We start from the raw sequence: 21,473 nt of genomic DNA, 5'->3' as shown, positions 1-21,473 counted from the left end.
GAAAATGATGTTTTAAAGCAAGGTTGATCAATTTTTCCGCGGTGTTTGGAATCATTGCAATGAATCAAATCAGGCACGAACATCCCTTGGACACTGATAAATTAGGAGGCAACACGCCGCCTGCATCAATATCATCGATGTTCGTTATTTGAAATCCATTTCGGAAGAGACAGGGTATGACTTGACTCTGATCTGAAAAAATCATCCCAAGTGGATCGAATAATCACGGTTTTTCTTGTACTAGTCAATGGTGCATTTAAAAATGCGCTCATCATGTGACAACTCTGCGAAGGGCTTGTTTTGAGGAGGAAGACGATGTTTTCCGGAAAACAAAAAGAGTGGACCGCGAGATCACCCCCATTCATTTCGGAGGGTTGAAGAGACAATCAGACGGGAGAAAGGAGAAAGGAGAAAGGAGAGAGGATGGCCGCAGTGCCCAAGGCCACTTGCTGAAGAGGCCCATGCCGACCGCGGCAGGGCTCAGAAGGCAGCGGCTAACGATTTTGAGGACAGGCTAGATTTTTCACAATCCACGCGGGGTTTGGGAATATGCCGCCCGGCCCTGTCCGTGCGTCTGTTTATCCGCTTTTCTTTGCAATATTTATTACTTTTGCGTAAGTTATTGATACAATGATGTTTAGTATGAAAGCCGGGTATCGTTTGGGAACAAATTAGATACTTTTCGCATTAATTATATTGTATTCTTATCAAAATTCAGTCATTTCATTTATGTCCGTGCGCCCGCCCGGCCCAGTCCGTGCATCTGTTAATCCGCTTTTCTTTGCAATATTTATTACTTTTGCGTAAGTTATTGATACAATTATGTTTAGTATGAAAGCCGGGTATCGTTCGGGAACAAATTAGATACTTTTCGCATTAATTATATTGTATTCTTATCAAAATTCAGCCTTTTCATTTAAGGTCCGTCCTTGTTTTCTGTATTGTTGTGCTTTTGTGTTTGATCACTCAGACATTTTTTCTTACTTTTTTTTCTCAATTTCGCCAATGTTATTGATATAAGGAAGCCACGAATAAAACCCAGGTATCATACAGGACCTTTCTGCATTAATTTATGTGTTATTCAATCAGTTCAATGGGTTAGGAATTATGAATTTCATGAAAAGTCAGCTCCTTTCTTTTGAATTATTGCTTTTTGATGTAGGCACCTATAATTGTTCCGATTATTTTTTCCTGTCAATGCTTTCTAGAGGACATAGGTACTTGAATGTCACAAGAGATCAAGAGAACATCAACATTATCAACAAAACAGCCGGAACCGGAAACGGAAACGGAATTCACGGAACACGGACGGAGCACGGAGCGGCACGGATATACACGAGCCTCCCCGAGTTCATCCGGAGAGCGTACGGACATTTTAAGATAGGAGCACCTGGGAACACTGACTCTCAGTGACCATAGAGAAAAAAAAGGAGGTGTTTGCATCTTGAGGATTTGTACCCACCTACGTCATCAATGTAAACAAGACGCTCGTTGAGGGTTATGTTGACGCTGTAAAAACGGACCATAATGTCCGATTTTTTTACTTAAATCAACTCTTTATTTAATTTCAAGCACTTTTTATAGAATGACTTTTTCCCTTAAATTACACCATTTCCAAGAAAATCGACAGGATAAAAACGTCGCTGTACCCAATGACGTCATCAAAGCTATAGATACTCTATGAAAAATTCCAAGATGCCCGAAATGCAAACACCTCCTTTTTTTTCTCTATGCTCAGTGACAACCTAGAACCTAGTGACAACCAGCAGAAGGTTTTAGTTTTAGTTCTCGGGGATTAAATTTACGTAGTTTAAGGTCTTAGATCTCAGAATGCTGAGTTTCTCCCCACTCGTTCTTTTTAGCCAACAATCGTTCCCGTGAGGCTTTTTAGTTTTTATCCAACTTCAACCAAATACTGTGTCTGTAGATTGTTGTTATTTCACCCAATAAAAAAAAAAAAAAAAAAAACAAGTCAACTTCTTAAGAATAAGATGTCCAGTATCCTGGTTGAAATTACCTCGTAGGTATTTCGGATTTTAGTGATAATGTCCAAAGTTACGAAGGTCCTGTCCCCGAACAAAGGGAAGCAGCAGGATCTACCCCTAAAGAGAACTGTCCAGAAACGTGGCCCAACCAGTGATGCGGCGAACAGATTCTCTGATATTTCGTTCAGTGATTTATCGTATTCTGTAAAAACAGGATTAAATCCATTGAATAGAGGTATGTTATCGCTTTTTTATTTTTGCTCATTTTGTTGCTTTTCTCAGCTCATTGAATTTAACAAAAAAAATAATTTATACCTAATCCGTCACTCCCGACGTAACCCAGGGTGAAACCATTTTTTTTAGTCAAGTCCTATTCTGCCGTGCTAAGGAAAAACGCCGTTTGAACCTTCAGGCGTTGCCTAATTTTCTTCGATAAAACACAAATTCCCTGGTAAACTTATGAATATTTTTCTTCCAATTTTTCAGAGAATATCCTTTGTATTTTTATCTAAAGTCCCTGAAAATTTCATGGAAAAATATTCATTATTTTCCTCCTAAATAAACATTTTATCAAAGGAAATTCGGCAACTCTCGAATGTTCATATGGTGTTCTTCCTTAGCACGGCAGTATTATCCATATCATTTCTTACTGTTCCCTAACGATAATATCGCTAAGTATCGAGGGCCTCCACCTGGATTCCAGGCTTAGATGGGGCGCTCACATTAAGAAAAAAGTCGCTCAACTGCGACTTAAATTCTCGAACATGCAGTGGCTCTTGGGGCGCAAATCTCGACTTTCCCTACATCTAAAGTTGCTCCTCTACAAGTCAATGTTGAGGCCAGTTTGGAGTCATGGTTGCCAATTGTGGGGTTGCGCAGCCAAGTCAAATGTAGATAAAATAGAAGTCATGCAAATGAAGATTTTAAGAAGTGTCGTTAAAGCAATGTGGTACGAGAGGAACGCAGATATTCGCGCAGACCTTAATATTGATTCTGTAGAGGATTACATCACCAAGATGTACTCTGCGTACGAGATGAGATTGCACCGTCACCCCAACCAGGAAGCGCTTGCGCTCCTGGAATGGGATTGGTGTGGTCGCAGATTGAAAAGACGTAAGCCCTATGAGCTTGGAATTCAGGGCTTCTCAAAACTTTTCCCCCTAAACAAGTGTGCCCCCCCGTACCTTCGGATGGATCAGGGGTTCCTGGGTCTTTGGCCGGTGACGGTCGACCGTAGTCTCAAATAAAACAAAAAGACGTTAAAGCTAAAACAGAAAGACATTTTTATTTACAAGAATAATTGTGTACTTTTTATCTCCTCACTGTAAAGAGGTAGTATGTTATTATTTAAGATAAGATAAAATGTATATTTAGTATAGGTAAGTTAATCTTACAGTCAAATTAATTGTAAGCTTAAAAAGACATTTAAAAATGTCTCTAAGTGTATTTTGTGCAAATTTTGATTCTGAACAAATAAAAAAAAAAAAAAAAAAAAAAAAAATTTCTTACTGTCCAAGAGAGTCATGTAGAAATTGAGGTATTGATCTTAGCTGGAGAGTGAAAATTTGATCCTTTTCTACGTTTTTTCGGTGCACTTAATTCCACAGGCGCAAAATTCATTCACATCTAATGGTGAGACTCTTTTTGCACAATACAGCCAGTTTTGATACAGGCTTATGTATTCTAAAAATACCAAAAATTTTCATGTGTGATTGCAAGTAGAATTTCAGGTCAATGATATGTTAGAGATGAAGATGCTGTTTAAATCAGCTTGTTTCATGAATTTTAGGTTAGAAAGACTCCGGCATTCCAGTCACATACTCTCTTGTAGACCCCATGGCTTTTCTTAAGGAAGAACTCGGGCTGTGCAATGCAATCACTTTAGTTAGCAGGTCAACAATGAATACATATTTTGTACCAAAGAAATTTCTCTCTATTATTCATTGAAAACAAAGACATTGAATCACGTAAACCGTGCATCCGACTTGGTTTTGGGGAGAGAGCATGTGTCCCAAGCACTCGAAGAGACTGCAGAGAATTCATGGAGAATCCCTTCGCGCACTCGGTTTTTTGCTAATAACTCGTTTTTGAGTCCATTTCCAGACAAAATTCCTAAGGATATAAGTTGGAGAACATGTAAGTTTACAACCGAATCGCAAAGTTTGACTTTTCCGAACTAATTACCAAGCGAGAAAGAAACCTCACAGTCTGACAAAAATATACCAGCACACATTCACAAAATTCACTGCGCATGCACAGATGTGCGCAATTAGGACACAGGAATTCATCGACGCAGGTCGGTGCTAACACTCATCCGCATGCAAATTTTTAAAAGTTGTCACGCCTTTCGTAACACAGGATGCACGGTCTACGTGATTCAATGTCTTTGATTGAAAACTAATCGTGTCTACTTCATGATATTATTTTTCCAGGGACCAAACAATTACTGAACTCAATCAACGGTGAATTTAAAAATGGGCAAGTCACTGCAATCATAGGACCTTCAGGGGCAGGAAAAACTTCCCTCTTGAACATTCTCACAGGATTTACGTAAGAAACTTTATATCAAACAATGACTTTCAAGACTGTACTTCTATCAAAGCACACTAAAATCTGAAGTATTTGTACTAGTTGATTGTGAAACTAAAAACTTTCCATATTACTAGTAAGTACAAGTTGGTTTGCAGGAGGCCTACAATGGACCACTAGACAAGGTACGAATTTCAGCATTCTGATACATGTTTCCTGACCAAAATTTCACGTACAACACGATACGCACAACGAAAATTACCGAAATTAACTCCTTGCGAAGATATTTAATGATTCTTGATGCGTGAATTGAAACCACCCGCTCATGAAAACTCAATGCTCTACGTGATTCACATCGAGCGCTAAACGTTATCATCAACGTCTCAGCGATATATAAATCTGGCAACCTAAGTCCTGACGCTTTGGCTCAGCTATAGCAAATTGCTTATAGTTTGAACAACACATGGTGGGAAATGAACATTGCTCGATTGAGAAGCTTGCTGAAACCGTTGTAGTGCGCGATTTGACTCACGTAGAGCTTTGAGTTTCTTGTGAGCGGCCAGTTCAAATGCCTCGTAACTGATGTGGAATAAAAACGTTAATATCTTCGTTAAGAGTTGGTTTCAATAACTTTTGTTGCGCGAATCGTATTCTACGTGAAATTTTGATTCAGAAACATGTATTAGAATGCTAAAATTCGTACCCTGTCTAGTGGTCCATTTTTACAATAGAATTTGCCGAAGGTAAGTCGGAAAATGTTTACTTTCTGTTTTCAAGTGACTGTGCTGCCGCGGTCCGAAAGCAAACAAAGATAGACTGAGGGCAACACAACCCCTATGTGCAGGTACACTAACCAGTCTACTGCGCAAGACAGTCAAAAGTAAGCAACTGCCAACTTATCTGTCATGAGTTCTAAGCAAACCACACATGGTCCTAGTGGGGTTCAATTTTTTTACAACTGCTTTCCAAAACGTCTGAAAAACCTAGAATTCTTGGGGGGAAATGTGACACAAAAACCTGGAAATGTCATGGAATTACCTTAATAATTGTTGAAAGTCAAGGAACTTTTTCACAGACTTAGAATTGAAAAAGGAAAGAATAATTACCTCTACAAATTCTCTGAAGGCAGGGGTGACAAGAATACACTACCTAGCATATGAATGGATAGTGAAGTGGGGTGCCTCATTTCAAACTCAACTTCAATAGTCCTTACTGAGCGAGCAGAAATATGCAAGTGGTTTCTAACATTTTGATAAAGACACAGTACCATAACCCTTTTCAGGAGATGGAAGGTGATAAATTCTAACAAAATAAATAAACTAGAAGTTGTTGGCTGGAGTATACTTCTGATATTTTTTTTGTTTTTCTGTAAACAGTCGGTTTATTTTTAACTTGGTGGAAACATAATATTTCTGAAGTAGCATTGCTTAATTTTTTGACTAAATGAATAAGTCGTGTTGCAGGACTGAAGGTGTTGATGGGAAAGTTTTAATTGATGGGAAAGACAAAAATGACACTCTTTTTGCAAAACAGTCCTGCTACATCATGCAAGACAATCACCTGCAGCCACTACTAACGGTACAAGAATCTATGACCTTTGCTGCAACATTGAAGTTAGGCCGCAGATCCTCTCCAAAAAGAAAGATTCGCAAAGTAAGTTTTGTTGATTGAAATTTCTTTTTAACATTTAATTTTGTACTTTCAATCTAGGGAGAGAGATTTTGAAAGTTTTTCATATTGTGGCTTGTTGCTCTCTGAGAGTTTAATTTGTTTTTTTCTTCATTTGTTTCTTTCAGTTTTCATTTTTTTTATTATTCTGTCTAAATTAGCTATTGTTTGCAATTTCATTATCATTAGCCTTTAAGTTTTGAATTTTAATGCATGATTCACACTTAGTTTTCATGATCAGCGTCCATCTAATTTTTAGCAGTATTTTTATACTGAGAAATGAAATTGAACAGGTTCCTCAGCTACTCAAAACCCGATCCCCTTTAAAATCTTGAAGGAGGAGGAATTTGCTCTTTTGCGTATTACTGAATCAAATTGAACTAATTGCAGTAGATTCTAAAATATTAATTGAAAGTGTAAAGATATAATTTTCCTCAAATAAGGGCAAATAAGTCAGATAATTTGAAAATTTCCTGAAACCAAAAATAGTTTGCCTAAATTTTGTTCTCAAGTCACCTTGAAGGCATCAGGTGGTTCTCGGAAATGAGAAAAGGTGAGGGCAGTGTTGAAAAAAGACTCAACGAGTAGCCATGCTACATAGCTCTAGGTCTGCCGTGTTACCATTCACATCACTCCAAACTTGCTCTTGTTTGCTGATTGAGGCTGCTTGGGCAGTAACTTTGTTTTCAAACTCTTTATGAATGTAGCATTCGATTTCTATGGAAAATGCATGATTCAGAACCCAAACTTTCTGCCCATTCCGCCTCCATGAGGTGAAATCATATCCTAGAATTCTTGTGGAAAAGATACTTACTTTGGTCATCAGTAGATAAGTGGTTTTGAAGTCCATACTGCGTTTGTAACCGTTATATCATTTCCTAACCATTTGCCTCAAAAAACAAAAAATTAATTCTGTAAAGACCAAAGTTATGTCTATAATTGATTGGATGAATTTCTTAGCACTCAGTACATACATTGATATTTTTTCGTATTGTAGAATTCCATTGGATGCGAAACTTTTTTCGTGAGTACAAAAGTTTTGAAATCTCTTGTGAATCTATGCTTTTTACAGCAACAATACCTAACCAGCTAGCATGTAATAAGGCTGTTTTTTCGATGATTCTACATTAATTTTAGCAGCTTAATAACTTAGACACCAGCTTATTTATTTATTTTTTTATTTACTTTTTCCCCACCTTTTTTTTTATTACTTGATTCAGGTATTTGATCTCATTTTTCTGGTATTTTCACTTCTAGTGATGCGTTGTGCTTCTTCTTCTCTTTTTCATTTAATTTAATGTTATCATGTCATATCTCAGTAGGTAATTTAGCGTAGACTTTAAATAAAATTAATCCATTTTTTCATAAGCTATGCTGCCAAACCAACGAGACAGTGAAATTATTTAAGATTTTGTAGTTTTATCAAAAATTTAATATGAGAACTGAATGATTCTTTTTGAATGTATTTATCGAAGTATTTTCTCTTTAATTTCTCCATAAAGTACCATTAAACAAGCTTAGGTGGAAATAAGCTCAACGATATAATAGATTTTTTAAAAAAAAATGGAAAGTAGATTTTCACATTATTTTATATCAAAAAAGAGGGAGGTAGAAAAGTACTCATCGTAAAAGATGGAAAAAAGTTGTATATGTATTATGGAAGAAGTTATATCTAATAAACAGAGCTAAAAGGAAAAAGCAGTATTGAAAAGAGAGACAAAATATTTCATATATTTCTACCCTATTCTTTTCTTTTAAAAAAACAAAATCGTCAAGAAACTGCCATGTTATGAAATGATATTCACAAATGCTCATGTTTCGTAAATTATTTGCACCACTTTGGTTCATGAAATAGTTTAAAGTGATGTCTATCATAATTTCTGGACCTGGCAAAGTTTATACTCTTGGCTTGCATTTTCCTCTCTATAATTATCTTTATCATGTGCATGTGTGCACCAGAATCGTAAGAGCTCAGTTACTGACATGAAAAGGATTTTTTTAGTATCTTTAGTTCATTTTGTCTATAATCAACACATAGTAGTTACTAGGGAACAATAAAATGGATAGGAATCCATTCTGTTTGTGAATGGATATACACTGTTCGTTTCTTTCAAAGAAAAGAAACTAATTTTGTCATAGTTGCTTTCATTGAATCATGCTATCCCAATTTGTGCATACCTCAAAGCTCCTCACATACTGTAAGTTTTTTACGAAAGAAAATTTCCAGTGTAAATGACTATTTTGCTTTGATCCATTGAATATTTGAATCAGGTCAACCTCGGTCGCATTTACGAACCACTTACTCTTTTCAACTCTGATTCTGATAGTGGTGATGAAAATTCCTTGCAACCCTTACCGAAATCAGTGAAATTTGTGGTAAGTTAAAGTACTCTCTCCCCAACCTGTGCTTGGAGGATTCTTGGTTGCAAATTTTTGTACAGACACCTCTAGAAGCCTTTCATCATTTTGAACGAGGACTGCTTAATAATCCTTCAGCTGACATTTTAATATTCACAATTGCAAACAATGTTTGATCTTCTCATGCCACAACTTCTGGAATAACCATGCCAGTTCTACCAAGATGGAGGCATCTAGTAGTGCTGCCAAAAGTTCGAAAACACAGATTATTTCTCAAGAGACATTTTTGTCTCTTGCCGAAACGTTTGATTTGCCTCATTTACTCAGAAAAGAGATGTAAAAAAGGTCATCACTTGTATTTACCCTATTCAACTCAGTCCGTTTCTCACTGTTTTAAGTTTTTGACAAAATTTTTCGGTTAACGCTTTTCAGGAAAATCAAAGCTCTAGAAATTTGGTCAAGATTCCCAACATTTTGTTAGTAAAGTCTCAAAATTTCTCTCATGGAAATTCTCCCTTCTCATGGAAATTTCAGAATGTATAAGCTCCTTATCAAAGGTCTCCCCTCATTTCACACTAACGTGCCTCATTTTGGCTTTTAATAGGCAACCGAATGAACTTTTAAAAATTTAAAATAACTTTAACCGGTTTATCAATTCAAAAACCTGAGCTGCAAGTAATTTTGTTCGCGCACATATTCATGTTGCCCCCATTTCTTTCAGCTTTGTACTTTTATTCAGAATCTGCAAGTCACTCATTCTAAATTCAAAGATCAAAACATTTTTTGACGTTTTTGTTCCTTACCGCTTGAAATTAGAAAATATTTACATTCCTGTAGCATTAACAACAGAAAAGTGCAATTCTCAAATCAACCAATTATAGTAATTGGGTACCTAAATTCTTAGCATGATATTCTTAGAATTGTCTCTCTGGTATGTAAACTTCAGCTTCCATTTGGCCGCAAAAATGATTTTATCGCCATTTTTTTATGCATTGTTTTAAAATTGTAGTCTTTCGTGTAAGAGATCATGTTTACAAAATATGTAGGTTCTTATGTTCTAACCATCTCTCAATACCTATGTGACCTGCTAACACGAAAAGCATGGATAGGTTATTCACAAAAAACAGTAGTTACAAAAAGTAGGTGTGCTTTTAATTCAAGTCTTGCGATTGCTTCAACACTCTTTCCAATTAACTTTTATTATTCTTTGCTCTTCCAGCTTGTATTTAAAGAAAAGGACACTCCTATCCACCAACTAATTTTTTGTAAGTTTAAAAAGAAAAACCAAGTATCGTTTCAATTTCTTGTTGTTCGCAGATTTACCTTTTATTTTAGTCTGTTCTGTTCATCCCTTAGATCCAGTAAACTTTCTCATCTACCAATAAATAAACTTCAAAACTGAATTTTCTACCAAGAAAAAATGTTGCTCTAATTAAAATATTTAAAAAAAAGTACCAAAAATGGGAGGTTACTTTTCTAATGAAGATTCTTTTCATCAGTTCTCCACCAAATACCTGCATATATTTGTAAATATCCCATGCATGCAGCATTTAAGCATGCAACATATATTCTTTAATTGCATCGTTTTCTGTTAGTTTCCACCCTGGAAACTTTTACAATGAACCAAAGAGGTCGTCGCATTCCTCGTTAATTGTTAATGAATCTTATATACAGACATTAGAATCTAGAGCTCCCTAGGGATAATTTCTTGTCTCAATCAATGAATTCCTGACTGCCAGAATGGTGAGTAATCAGTCCTTGGAAGACAGCATCGAGGGTAGAAATCTATCTGATGCATGAAATACTTTTAATTTGAGTAATTTTTTTCGACATTTAGCCATCATTTCAGATGTTTGTAGTTTCTACTGCTCATTACTAGCTCTCATGAATGTTTAAAGGTGCATGCCTAATGTATCAGTGTCATTAAACTTTGACATCATACTCTGCATGATAATTTATTGTAATGGGGCTCTTGTTTCCTCAAGACATCATGGCAAATTGTCCTACTCCCCTCTTCCCCCCTCATTTTCTCTCGATCTCCCCCTCCCTCATGGTAGTTTAAAAAATCAAAGTAACGATTGTAAGGAAAAATTTATCATAAGCATTGATTCATAGCCTCAAATTGAATTTGATGTTCCTGAATACACCAACCTGTAAGTGTTATTGGTTTTTTTTTGTTTTCAAGTTCGTTAATTCTACACTTTTCCTGGATGCATGTCTGGAACAAATACTGCCTTCTTAGAACTAGACCAAATGAACGATTAGAAACTAGCCTACATTTTAGGGAAAATGAAAAGTAATTTGGAGCATATTTTCACGTGATTATCAATTTTTCGGGTGGTTTGAAATCCAACCGAATGAATTTTTTTACCGAAATTGCATGCCTAAAATGCTAAGGCAAGGCAGAGTACTTTGTTCATGATGTTCGGAATTAAAATTTAATTTTTACAATGCGTCTTAAAAATTTCACATCTCTGTATTTCACTTTCAACTCAATGTGGGTTAGTTTCTCTCCAATTAACTCGGTCCAATCGACATTGTTAAAATGAGTTTGTTAGTTTTAAAGTGAATAATCATTATTCACAATTGATCCGTTACAAATCATCTTGATCAAAATTTGTATCTGCGTTTTACTTCTGTTCAGAATTAGAGTAGCAATGTCGTGAGGGTTTTTTAATCTTAACTTAAGAACAACATTTAAGTAAATTTTTTCAAATGATTCAAACAGGAGCAGGATTTGTCTTTAGCTGTATTCTAGAAACAAAAAGTGAATCGACTAATGATTACGATTTTCTCATCATAGATACCTAAGTTCATCTCTTTTAAGTTTATTTGCTTTAAAAAAATTTTAGCTGCACAGAGGACATCTTATTTGTGACCTCTCACAAAAAAAAAAAAAAGACCTGAGCTTATAGGAAAAAAATTTTCAGTTACGTAATTTTTGTTGAGTTGGGTCGAAAAATCAGACTTTGAAATTCTGACAGAATAGTGTAAATCCGACAATTGCATGCCCTGATCGTAGCAGATTGGATTTTAAATAGCTTTCAAATAGAGGTTTGATGAGTTCTAATGATTGAAAATTGTCACAAATTTAGAAAAAATACTTACCCCCCAAAAAGAGCCTGATCATTTTATCTTCAACTTTAATCAGTTCGACAGCTATAAAAATTGCAATATTCCAACAAGTATCCCCTCAATTTGATTATTTTTTTGAACACAGGTTGACTCAGTACTTGACTCGATGAACTTAATATCACATAGACACACGCTAGCTGGAACTTTGAGTGGTGGAGAGCGTAAGAAATTATCCATCGCTCTGGAACTTATCAATAATCCTCCGTTTATGTTTTTTGATGAGCCAACAAGGTATGTAATTATTTTTTCTTCGCCTTTGAGAATTAATTACTCTAGACATAGTGTTTTTATTCGACAAAATTACAGAACATAATTTGATATGTATGTTGCAGGCAATGAGCAATCGCCGGCAAATTGCAATCTTTTCGTGTTGAATCAACAAATTAAAAAAATTTAAAGTGAAAAAAGTAAAAACGAGATAGGAAGTAGTGATTACTATGCTTTGAATTCAAACATACGTCATCCCCTTCTTCTTGAATGCATGGTACCAGCTAGCACACTCGCGAGTTCGTGAAATGTAATCAATAATCTGCGTTGGGTTTGGTTAGGTTAAGCAACTAAACTAACTCTGCGGCAAAGCTGAGAGTATCGCTGGATTTGAAGGCGTTCAAAGCTGAGGTCGTGCCTTGCATCTCTTCGCTTAAGAAACCTTTACTACATCGATGTCACTGTAATTGCAATTTGACGAATTGACAAGTACGGAGCTTGCAAATTGCCGGCGATTGCTGATTGCCTGCGACATGTACAGGCGGTCTTCTCTTTTGGTGCATCAAGAACGTGCTCAATCAAGAAATGAAACAGATACGGATTAACTCATGAATAATTCTTTATTCCAGTTGTATTTGTTAGATTTTTACCCTGCCCATTAAAAATGGCAAACAATTCTTTTTTGTAGCTTTTATTTTTTTATAATGATGACTGAAAGTTGAATCAACTTACAACTATTAAAAAACTATGCGCAAGAAGGAAGCCCTAGAAATTAATTACGGCACGGTATGCAGACAGTACGTCTACAGAAAAAAGGGCTACAAAAAAAAGGGCTACCTTTTTTAGTCTACAGTCAAAACGTCTACATTAAAATGCCTACTTAAATTATGTCTACAGTTAAATATGTCTACGCTATTAAAATGTCTGCGGTTTGTTTGCCCACTTAGAAAATGTCAAAATATTTATGTTGGCCACTAAAAATATATAAAATACATTTATAAAATTAAAAATTAAATAAAATATTCATAAAATATACATGTTGATATTTATATGGTGAATTATTTGCGAAGTGTGACTCACAATTTTTACGCATCAGCTTCTGCAGCATCCACAGTCTCGTCCTGTCTTTGGGGATACACTTTCAAATGAGATTCTTATCAGACGACATAAATACGTACTTTGACGTTTTTGGAGTAGGCAATCAAACCGAAGACATGTTAATGCCGCAGACATATTTTACTATAGACACTATTTTAATAGGCATTTTCATGTAGACATTTTGACTGTAGACCAAAGAAGGTAGCCCTTTTTTTTGTAGCCCTTTTTCTTCTAGACCTACTGTCCGTAAACCTATGGCACTTACATGGTAATGAATATAGATAACAAAAACACTCAAATCTAGTCACCAGTCCTTTCCTATTGAGTATTTAAGTTCGTTTTTATCGCCTAAGTACCTTACTTAGGCTATTCAAGTTTTTATTTTTATTTTTTTAAAATTAGTTTTCCCAATGCTATTACAGAACACATATCAATATACATATAGTATCTAAGTAGATTCCAACCATTTTGAAGTATTAGTGAAAATTGTGCGTTAGCCTGACTGATTTTACTATGAATTTCAACTTTTAAAACACCTTAACTAACTTTAAACCAACACTCTATGAGGTCACAAAATTGTTTACTTACATGGAACCACTTATTAATTTTCCTCTTCCCTTTTTCTTCTTCCTCATCATCTTATCTCTGATATCTGATAGTTTATCAATATGTAAATCCACAATTTTGTACTCCTGAAATTTAATTTCAATTTTTTTTTTCTCTGACAGTGGACTTGACAGCACATCAGCAAAACAATGTTTGTCAATTCTAAAGCAACTTGCATCTGGTGGTCGGACGATTATTTGCACTCTGCATCAGCCAAGTGCCTCGCATCTAAACTTAATCGATAACCTTTACTGTCTGGCAAATGGTGAATGTGTCTACCAAGGATCTCCAGGAAATTTGATCCCTTTTCTAAGCTCCATTGGCTTTGAATGTCCAACGTATCATAATCCAGTTGATTTTTGTAAGTTTTGAGTTTGAAAGCATTTATGATTGTTAAAAATCTAAGTTTTATTATTATTGACAGGTCACTAGACAGGGTAAGAAGACACATTCCTCTTGAAAATTTCACACTGAACAAATTGGTCCTTTAGAAATACTCAAGAGTCTTACTTGTCCGTGAGGTATTAGCCGGAATCGTTTACTTTGAAATTACCAAAATCGAATTTTCTGCTCACATTAGTTAATGGTGAGCAAGGTGAAATCAAATCTCTGCATCAACTGAAAATAAAGTGGAAAAACTCACATAGTTAAATTTAATTGCAAAAATATTGTTGCCAAGCCGCATGATGATCAAGATTTTTCATCTTAAATTCTACCTAGTGAGGTCATGACTAGTGTGATGTCTCAAATACAAGCCTTTTTATTTCCCTGAAATGTTTGTTAAATGAAGGACTGGTAACATTAGGAATACTTAGGAAATAGCCATCCTCACTTGCAATTTTAAGTTTGTCATATCTCTTTTCAGTGATCGAGCTAGCTTCTGGAGCTTTGGGATATCATGTTGATGCCTTAGTCAAACATATAAGCAATGGAAAAAACCAGGAATGGAAAAAAGATAAGGAAACAATCCCATCTGGATCTAATGATACCCCTCAATCTGTGATACCTCTCGAATTTGATAATGCTGACTTCAGTTATCAACACACTTATGGATGCTCTGTACTTACACAGTTTCGAGTTCTACTGTGGAGGGATATAATCAAAATTTATCGGGATAGCTTCCTGACAAATACTAGACTGACGTTGCATTTTTTAGTCGCTCTCCTTTTAGGAATTTTTTACTATGGTAGTTATCTCACAATCTACATTACTCTTACAAACATAATCATGGACATATTTTAAGTTTCTTTTCCAGATCCATGAACAACAGATGCAATTACCAATCACTGGCAAAATTGTCCAAAATTGTTATTAAAATTTAGAGCATTTTTCCATATTCGCCATTAGCAAAATTCAGAAAACGCCTTATCTTTTGAGAGATTTTTAGATAAATCTTGTACACTGAGGATTTCAGTGTTTATAAAACTGAATTTCATGTAAATTTGAAATAGCTTAAATAATCATGGTGCTGAATCAAACTGGATCAACTTTCAAAAATTATACAATAGTACAGTAAAATTCCTGGTAGCAACTGGCTCAATACTTCACAGGCGCTCTGCGCCCTCAGAATTTAGAAGCAGCAAGTTTTTCCAATATAATTATCTGTTGATTGCCGTAAAACTTTACAGGTAGATAGATCTGTCATTATTACTTTGACAAAAAAATGAAACTTTTCAAAACTTGTAGTACTGAGATTTGTTTTTAATCCTTGACTACTCTCTTTTCTCTCAGATAATTTGATAAATTGTATTTTTCATTTATTACAGGTATAGGTCAAGATGCTGCTCACACACTTGACAATTTTAGTTTACTTTTCTTCTCTGTTCTATTTTTAATGTTCACATCTCTCCAATCTAAATTGATAACATTCCCCGAAGAGATGCCCATCGTATCAAGAGAACATTTCAATGGATGGTATTCATTGGAAGCTTATTTCATCACAAATTCAATATCAGACGCACCAATACAGGTATGTTGAAATTCCAATTTAAACTTCATGAGAATACAATGAATACCTAATGAGAATTCAAATTCATGTTGAAAGGAATTTTACCTCATAAAAATATATTCAACAGTGCTTCTCTATATATTTTCCAAGAGTACCTGACCATCCGCAGGATTAGAGACCTCAATGCAAAAAAACATAGAATGAGCATGACCATAACTGCATGAGTACTACTGTAGAGGAAAGTTTTTCCAAAGATAAGAAAGTTTCCAAAGAAAGTTATTTATCTATCATGTTTGAAGTTTTAAATTAAAATACTCACAACTTAATATCTAGAATATGACAGAATTTTGTCAGTGAAGAACATAAATTCCAATATTTTGAGCCTTATTAACGAAGATTACTCTTTTTTAAAGTCTGCTAAAAGGTCTCCTTTCCCTTGTTTTTCCACCAATAGCATCTGATAAGGATATAATCTTAATGGGGTGTAAAAAATTTAACTCAAAGAGCAACCATTAAAACACATGCTGCAGAAGTGCAGAGCTAAAGGTCACAGATGCGCACTCCCATTTGGACCGAGTTTAACAGAAAGGAACCAAGCCACATCAGCTATTGCCAAGTTTAACTGGGCAATTAAATTTTTTACGAGAGAGCTTTTGTTCGGGTTTCTTTGAAAATATTAAGGAATTTGCTTCGTACCATGCAGAATTTTCAACGAGATTTGCACGAAAATCCGCACAACCGTTTACATGTAAAAAATTTAAGTGCCCAAATGAATTTGGCAATAGCATATGTGGCTTGGTTCCTTTCTGTTTAACGCGGTCCATTTCAAGCTCAATACCTGAAGCTTTGTGTGAATAAATGCAAAGTACTCAGCCTGTATTTTTAATCAAAAACTTTGCAACAGACACTTTCAATCTCACTTCAATATTTGACTCTCTTACATCTGCCTGTATCTACTGAAGTAATACCCATTACTAAGCCATTATGTTCATTTTTGGCCTCGTTGCCCTTTTTTTATCCCAAAAAAAAAAAAAAAAAACTGAAAATCCTAGTATTGAAAAAGAAAAAGTCCTCAAGCTTCCTTGCATCTCATAAAAAGCTGCTTGCCCATAGAAAATGGGAAACAAAAGAAGTTAAAACATTTTTCAAAATATTGTCCAATATACAGGATGATCCAGTAGACCCTTACGACCCCTATAGTTCCTATAGTTTTTGCCCTTTGATTGTGAGTGGTCCCTTTAACATTTTGAGGGTTCCTGAAAGTCGTTTACTTTGACCCAGAGGTATTGACAAACTCTTAACAAATTTCAAGTCTCTATCTCAATTGGTTCAAAAATTACAGGAGTGATGCTAGGTGCCGGAAGTGTGGGACTTACGGATTATCCTGTATATCAAGAAAGTTTACTCACTAAATTGATAATAATCATACATTTTTTTTTACAGATTCTGAGCGTGTTGATTTATTCCATAACAGTCTTTGTCATGTCTTCTCAGCCATTAGAACTCTACCGATTTTTATTGTTTTTCACTATGCTTTCAACCGTTACGTTACTGACTCAAGCTGTTGGTGTTTTAGTCGGAATATTACTCGATGTCAAAGTGAGTATTTTCTTATTTTTTCCTGGATTAAACCACCTTTGGTTATTTATGCAATAGGTAAGTGTAGATAGGTATCTCTGATAAAGGATCTCATTGGTCAGGTAAAATCTAGAAATGTTAGGGAATTTTAATCCTGAATTTCTGTGACTACCATCCACAGATCCTCTGAAAAGAAGGAATCACTCTGTTAGATTTCTGTTTTGAACTCCTATTATTGATTTCCAATTGACCGACACAGCTGTTTCATGGTTCAGGAACCTATAATCTTATCTTTTGAATTTTTGATGGGATAATATTATAAGTTTCCAAAGACCACATGATCATTCTTTCTCTCTCCAGCGTGCATTTCAATTTATTGATTGATCTGTCATTTAAACCTACAGAATATCAGACATTACAGAAGACCTACAGAAGACCTAGACCACAGACCTACAGAATTATCTATAAACAGGGCGTTCGCAATAAACACAATAATTGATTCTGTACCAAAGCTTCAAATGGAGAAATTTCGATAGTCGATCACCCACATTTTGCCACTGATCCTCAGGATTGTCACAGATTGAAAATGTTCCCAAAATGAGCCATACATACCTTGATTTAAACAGTAATGGAAGATTCACTTTTCTGACAGTGATATTAGAGCAGGCTATGCATCTTAAACTTTAATTTATTTATATCATTTCCACTCAAGTGTGAAGGTGTTGAAAATAATATACCCTAGGTTCATATTTCAATTTGAATTGTCTTTGGTTTTTCAACAATATTCTCTTACAATTATTTTGATCAGTTGTGTGTAGTTTATTAATGCATTTGTGTATATTTTTTCAGAATGGAGTAATATTTGGTCCTTTGACCTGTCTTCCATGGGTTATTTTCTCAGGATTTTTCCTTCGAGCCAAAGATGCACCATCGTACTTCTCATGGCTCTTCGAAATCAGTTTTATGAAGTATGCGCTGGAAGGCGTTATGAGTGCCATTTATGGCTACAACCGACCTGTCCTAGACTGTTCAGAAATGTATTGTCATTTTAGAATGCCAAAAAAGTTGCTCCATGACCTTGGTCTAAAAGATGGACATTATTTGCGGGATTACTCTTTTATCTTAGCACTATTTTTAGGTGTTAAGTTCGCAACGTATTTTGTATTACGTTTCCAGACTAGTCGCAAATTGTAAAAAAGTATTTGTTCTTGTTTCCAGTCTCTCAAGTGAAAGTTGATTTTCATCCTAAAAACAATATTTTGCCAGAGCATTCAGGGAATTCTTTAGGAGAACTGTTGAAGTGTAAGAGTAAAGTAGATACCTCATTTCCTCTCTAGCTGTTCTCCAGAACTAACGACCAAAGACATGCAATATTTTTAGAAATTAACATTTTAAAATAAAAGAAAAAGTAAAATAAATTGATAACCTGCTATTTGGTTCCCATTATGATCAGCTCCTAAGATCATAACAATGTCATCATATTTTGAATTGAAAAGAAAGTGAGGTATAGCTCTGTAGAATTTATTTTTAAGTTTTGGCTCCTTTAAAAATGTAGTTTTTTAAATTTCTTTTTTCGTCAACATTTTAGCAAGATATATTTGCTGTGACTCAATCAAAATGACAATTAATATTTCATGACAAAGTGTTCCATATTCTTCGTAAATCATGTTTTGTTACTTTTTTTATTGTTGTATCTCTCCTCTGCCGTTTTTGTCTTCTCTTTCTCAATTTTTATTTTTTGTCTTTCTCATGTAATTGCCAAATTTTACCAGATATACATGACCATGACCAAGTTAATTGGAGCCTAAGACTATTCTTTAATGTGTTACACAGTATTACACATGCCCTTCTTACCAAGAAAGATGTGATACAACAAAGGCTTACTTTCTTTTGTGTCTTTTTTGGTAAAGCTGTGAACTGTTTGCAAGCTAATGAAGCACAAATAATAAGCCATTAAAGCCAGGATGCTCAGTAAAGTCAGGTACATATGTAGCTTTAGGTATATTCATATCAAACTATATCTATTATATTATATATTTGGTTACTCTATTAACCTAACCTTTGGAAATTCTATATTATAGCAAAATCAAAACTTTCTTCTATCTGTGAGTACAAACCATCGATACCTCTGTAACTCGACTGTCCGCACTTGTGTTTTTCAATTCTTCTCATTTTTCAGAGATGAGTGATTTTCAATCTCGCATTTTTTAAAAATTGAAATATTTTTCTGGCTTGCTCTTCAGAGGATTTTTATATCTTATTTTTGCTCTGAGAGATTTGAATATCTCAAGGAAAACTTTTTTGTAACATTTTAAACAAACAAAAATATTTGAATTGGGTGAGTTGTTCTGAAATGTGTAAAAGATGTAAAACCCACTGAAATCTCTCTACCTATTTAGCAAAACATCACTGCATGTAACTACTGAACACATCATTCTGCAATCACAAAATGCAGTATTAGATCATGGATAGTTCTCCCCTGTGACCAGTTGGTCTTTAATATTTTAAGGAGTTTACACCCTCTTGCCTTATTTTTTACTTTGGGATCTCAGGAACAGCAATGTGTAGGTACTTTTGTAAACCAATCTCTTGAACAATGTTTAATTTACAATATTTTCCATGTTTTTTTAATTTTTATTTTGACCCCTTATTGTTTTTATGGCAAAAGCACTTGTTTTAATGGCAAAAGCACTGAATTTAGTCTAGAAAAGTGGACAGATAAAGTTAGGTTGAAGAGAAAATGAGGAAGAATAGTTAGTGGAATGCACACTTAATATTAGTAAATTTTAATTTCAATCGTAAATGTTGGAAATTATACAAGTGCTGTTTCTTTTAGATGGATTTCAAATATGGAATGATATTGACATTCATCTGTTTTTTCTCTGTAAATATTTGTGTCTCTCTGCCAAAGGTACAAAAGGTGAAAAAATTTATCATATCCTAAGAGCATGCTCAACAGTGTTCTTTAAGACTGTTCTTGCATCACATACTGTCTACCAAATGTCCCTAAATATGTATTTTTTTATTTGATTTTTGTTTGTAGCTCTATAGTACTTATGAGGTTTTCATAAATTTTTTATCTTTCTACTTTTGTTCATATCGACGGTGTAAGTCGGCAATCACATAACTCGTTTGTGGTGCCTGACAATCTCCGCCTTTATGTTATTTTTTTATAGGAGAACAAATTGGCATCATTCCTTGAAGTTTTTGCAGAATTTTCTACGCACCGAGAAGAAAAATCACGGCAGTTTCAAAGAGTTGCCGTTGAGTAGTTTCCCGTTTAAATAATAAAGTATGACAGGAAGTCTGCGACGTTGCTAACCGAGTTATTTGATTGCCGACTTACACCGTCGATAGGTTGTTTATTTGCATTTTTTCTTTTCTCTTACCCATGAGAATTCAACATGATAAGTGCATTAATTTGTCATATTTTTTACCGTATATTTTGTATGTTACCAGTATATATGTATGTTTTTTTATGAAATTGTTAAACTGTCTAAAAAAGATTAGCATGGTACCTGCTCAGAAAGTACCTTACATAATAAAGAAAGAATTACCTACTATTAATGTTTTTTTAATGGGATGAGCACATCCTTATACTTACTTTATCGGAACTAGTAAAGGAGGGGGGGGGGGGTTAGGTATAAGTAATATTCGTGTAACATAATTTTACGTTTTGATCTGTGGAGATTGCCTCCTTGTGGTACAGGTATGAATGGCGATTTTTAAATTACTCGTAATTGAAAAACTCTCAAGCTCTAGTGAGATTGAACAATATTGTATCATCAGATAAGATGCAATTTTTTTCTTCTAACAAATCTGTACCGCATAATTTTGTTTCATCGTAGATGAATGATTAAATAAGCATATAGTAGTCTTTTGACAATGTTTTCTCTCTCTTTTTAGTTTTTCTTCAGACACTCCTATTCTCTATGAGTCAGAATTTTGAAATGAAATGATTTGGTCCATCTATCAGCCTGTTTGAAGGAAACATCCCGCTAAGTTAATCATCAAACGGACGGATTACCCCCAAATCAGCCTGATTACATTAGGCATTGCCAAATTTCCTCTGTTTTATTTTTTTACCAGAGAACTGAGCCACATTCTAACTTGAAATTTTGTTAAGTATTTTTTCAAAATCTGAGGGAAATTCAGAAAAAGTTACAAAATTTTGAGTTGTTTAGTTCCCCGTAAAAAAATAATACATGAGAGGAAGTTAGAAAATTAGAAATGAAATGCAGCTCGGCACATTCATCCAGGAATGACAGTCGCTCTTTTTTTTGTATTTTCCGCCAATTCAGTAAATTCAGATTTGCCACATCAAGATCGCAAAGTTTTTGACAAAACATTCATCATTCTCA

General features: G+C 34.8%; 1 protein-coding gene across 4 annotated transcripts; it reads left to right on the top strand.

The window, feature by feature from the left end:
* Positions 1-398: 398 nt before the first annotated feature.
* Positions 399-20,675, top strand: LOC140225770 (ATP-binding cassette sub-family G member 4-like). 4 transcript variants are annotated; one of them, XM_072305676.1, is made up of 11 exons: positions 399-1,815; positions 2,041-2,220; positions 4,418-4,535; positions 5,978-6,167; positions 8,454-8,558; positions 11,761-11,906; positions 13,709-13,947; positions 14,452-14,772; positions 15,353-15,555; positions 16,978-17,133; positions 17,962-20,675. In XM_072305676.1, the coding sequence occupies exons 2-11, from the start codon at positions 2,046-2,048 to the stop codon at positions 18,304-18,306; spliced, it is 1,998 nt and encodes a 665-aa protein (XP_072161777.1). In that variant the 5' UTR covers positions 399-1,815; positions 2,041-2,045; the 3' UTR covers positions 18,307-20,675. The 4 variants fall into 4 exon arrangements, with proteins under 4 accessions (XP_072161777.1, XP_072161776.1, XP_072161778.1 ...); XM_072305675.1 differs by having other exon boundaries at positions 400-2,220; XM_072305677.1 differs by lacking the exon at positions 8,454-8,558 and adding an exon at positions 7,180-7,206 and having other exon boundaries at positions 401-2,220.
* The last annotated feature ends 798 nt before the right edge of the window (positions 20,676-21,473 follow it).

Source organism: Bemisia tabaci, unplaced genomic scaffold (assembly GCF_918797505.1).
Source record: "Bemisia tabaci unplaced genomic scaffold, PGI_BMITA_v3".
NCBI lineage: Eukaryota > Metazoa > Arthropoda > Insecta > Hemiptera > Aleyrodidae > Bemisia > Bemisia tabaci.
Note: the sequence above shows the minus strand (reverse complement) of the source record. Positions and strands in the feature narration are given on the sequence as shown.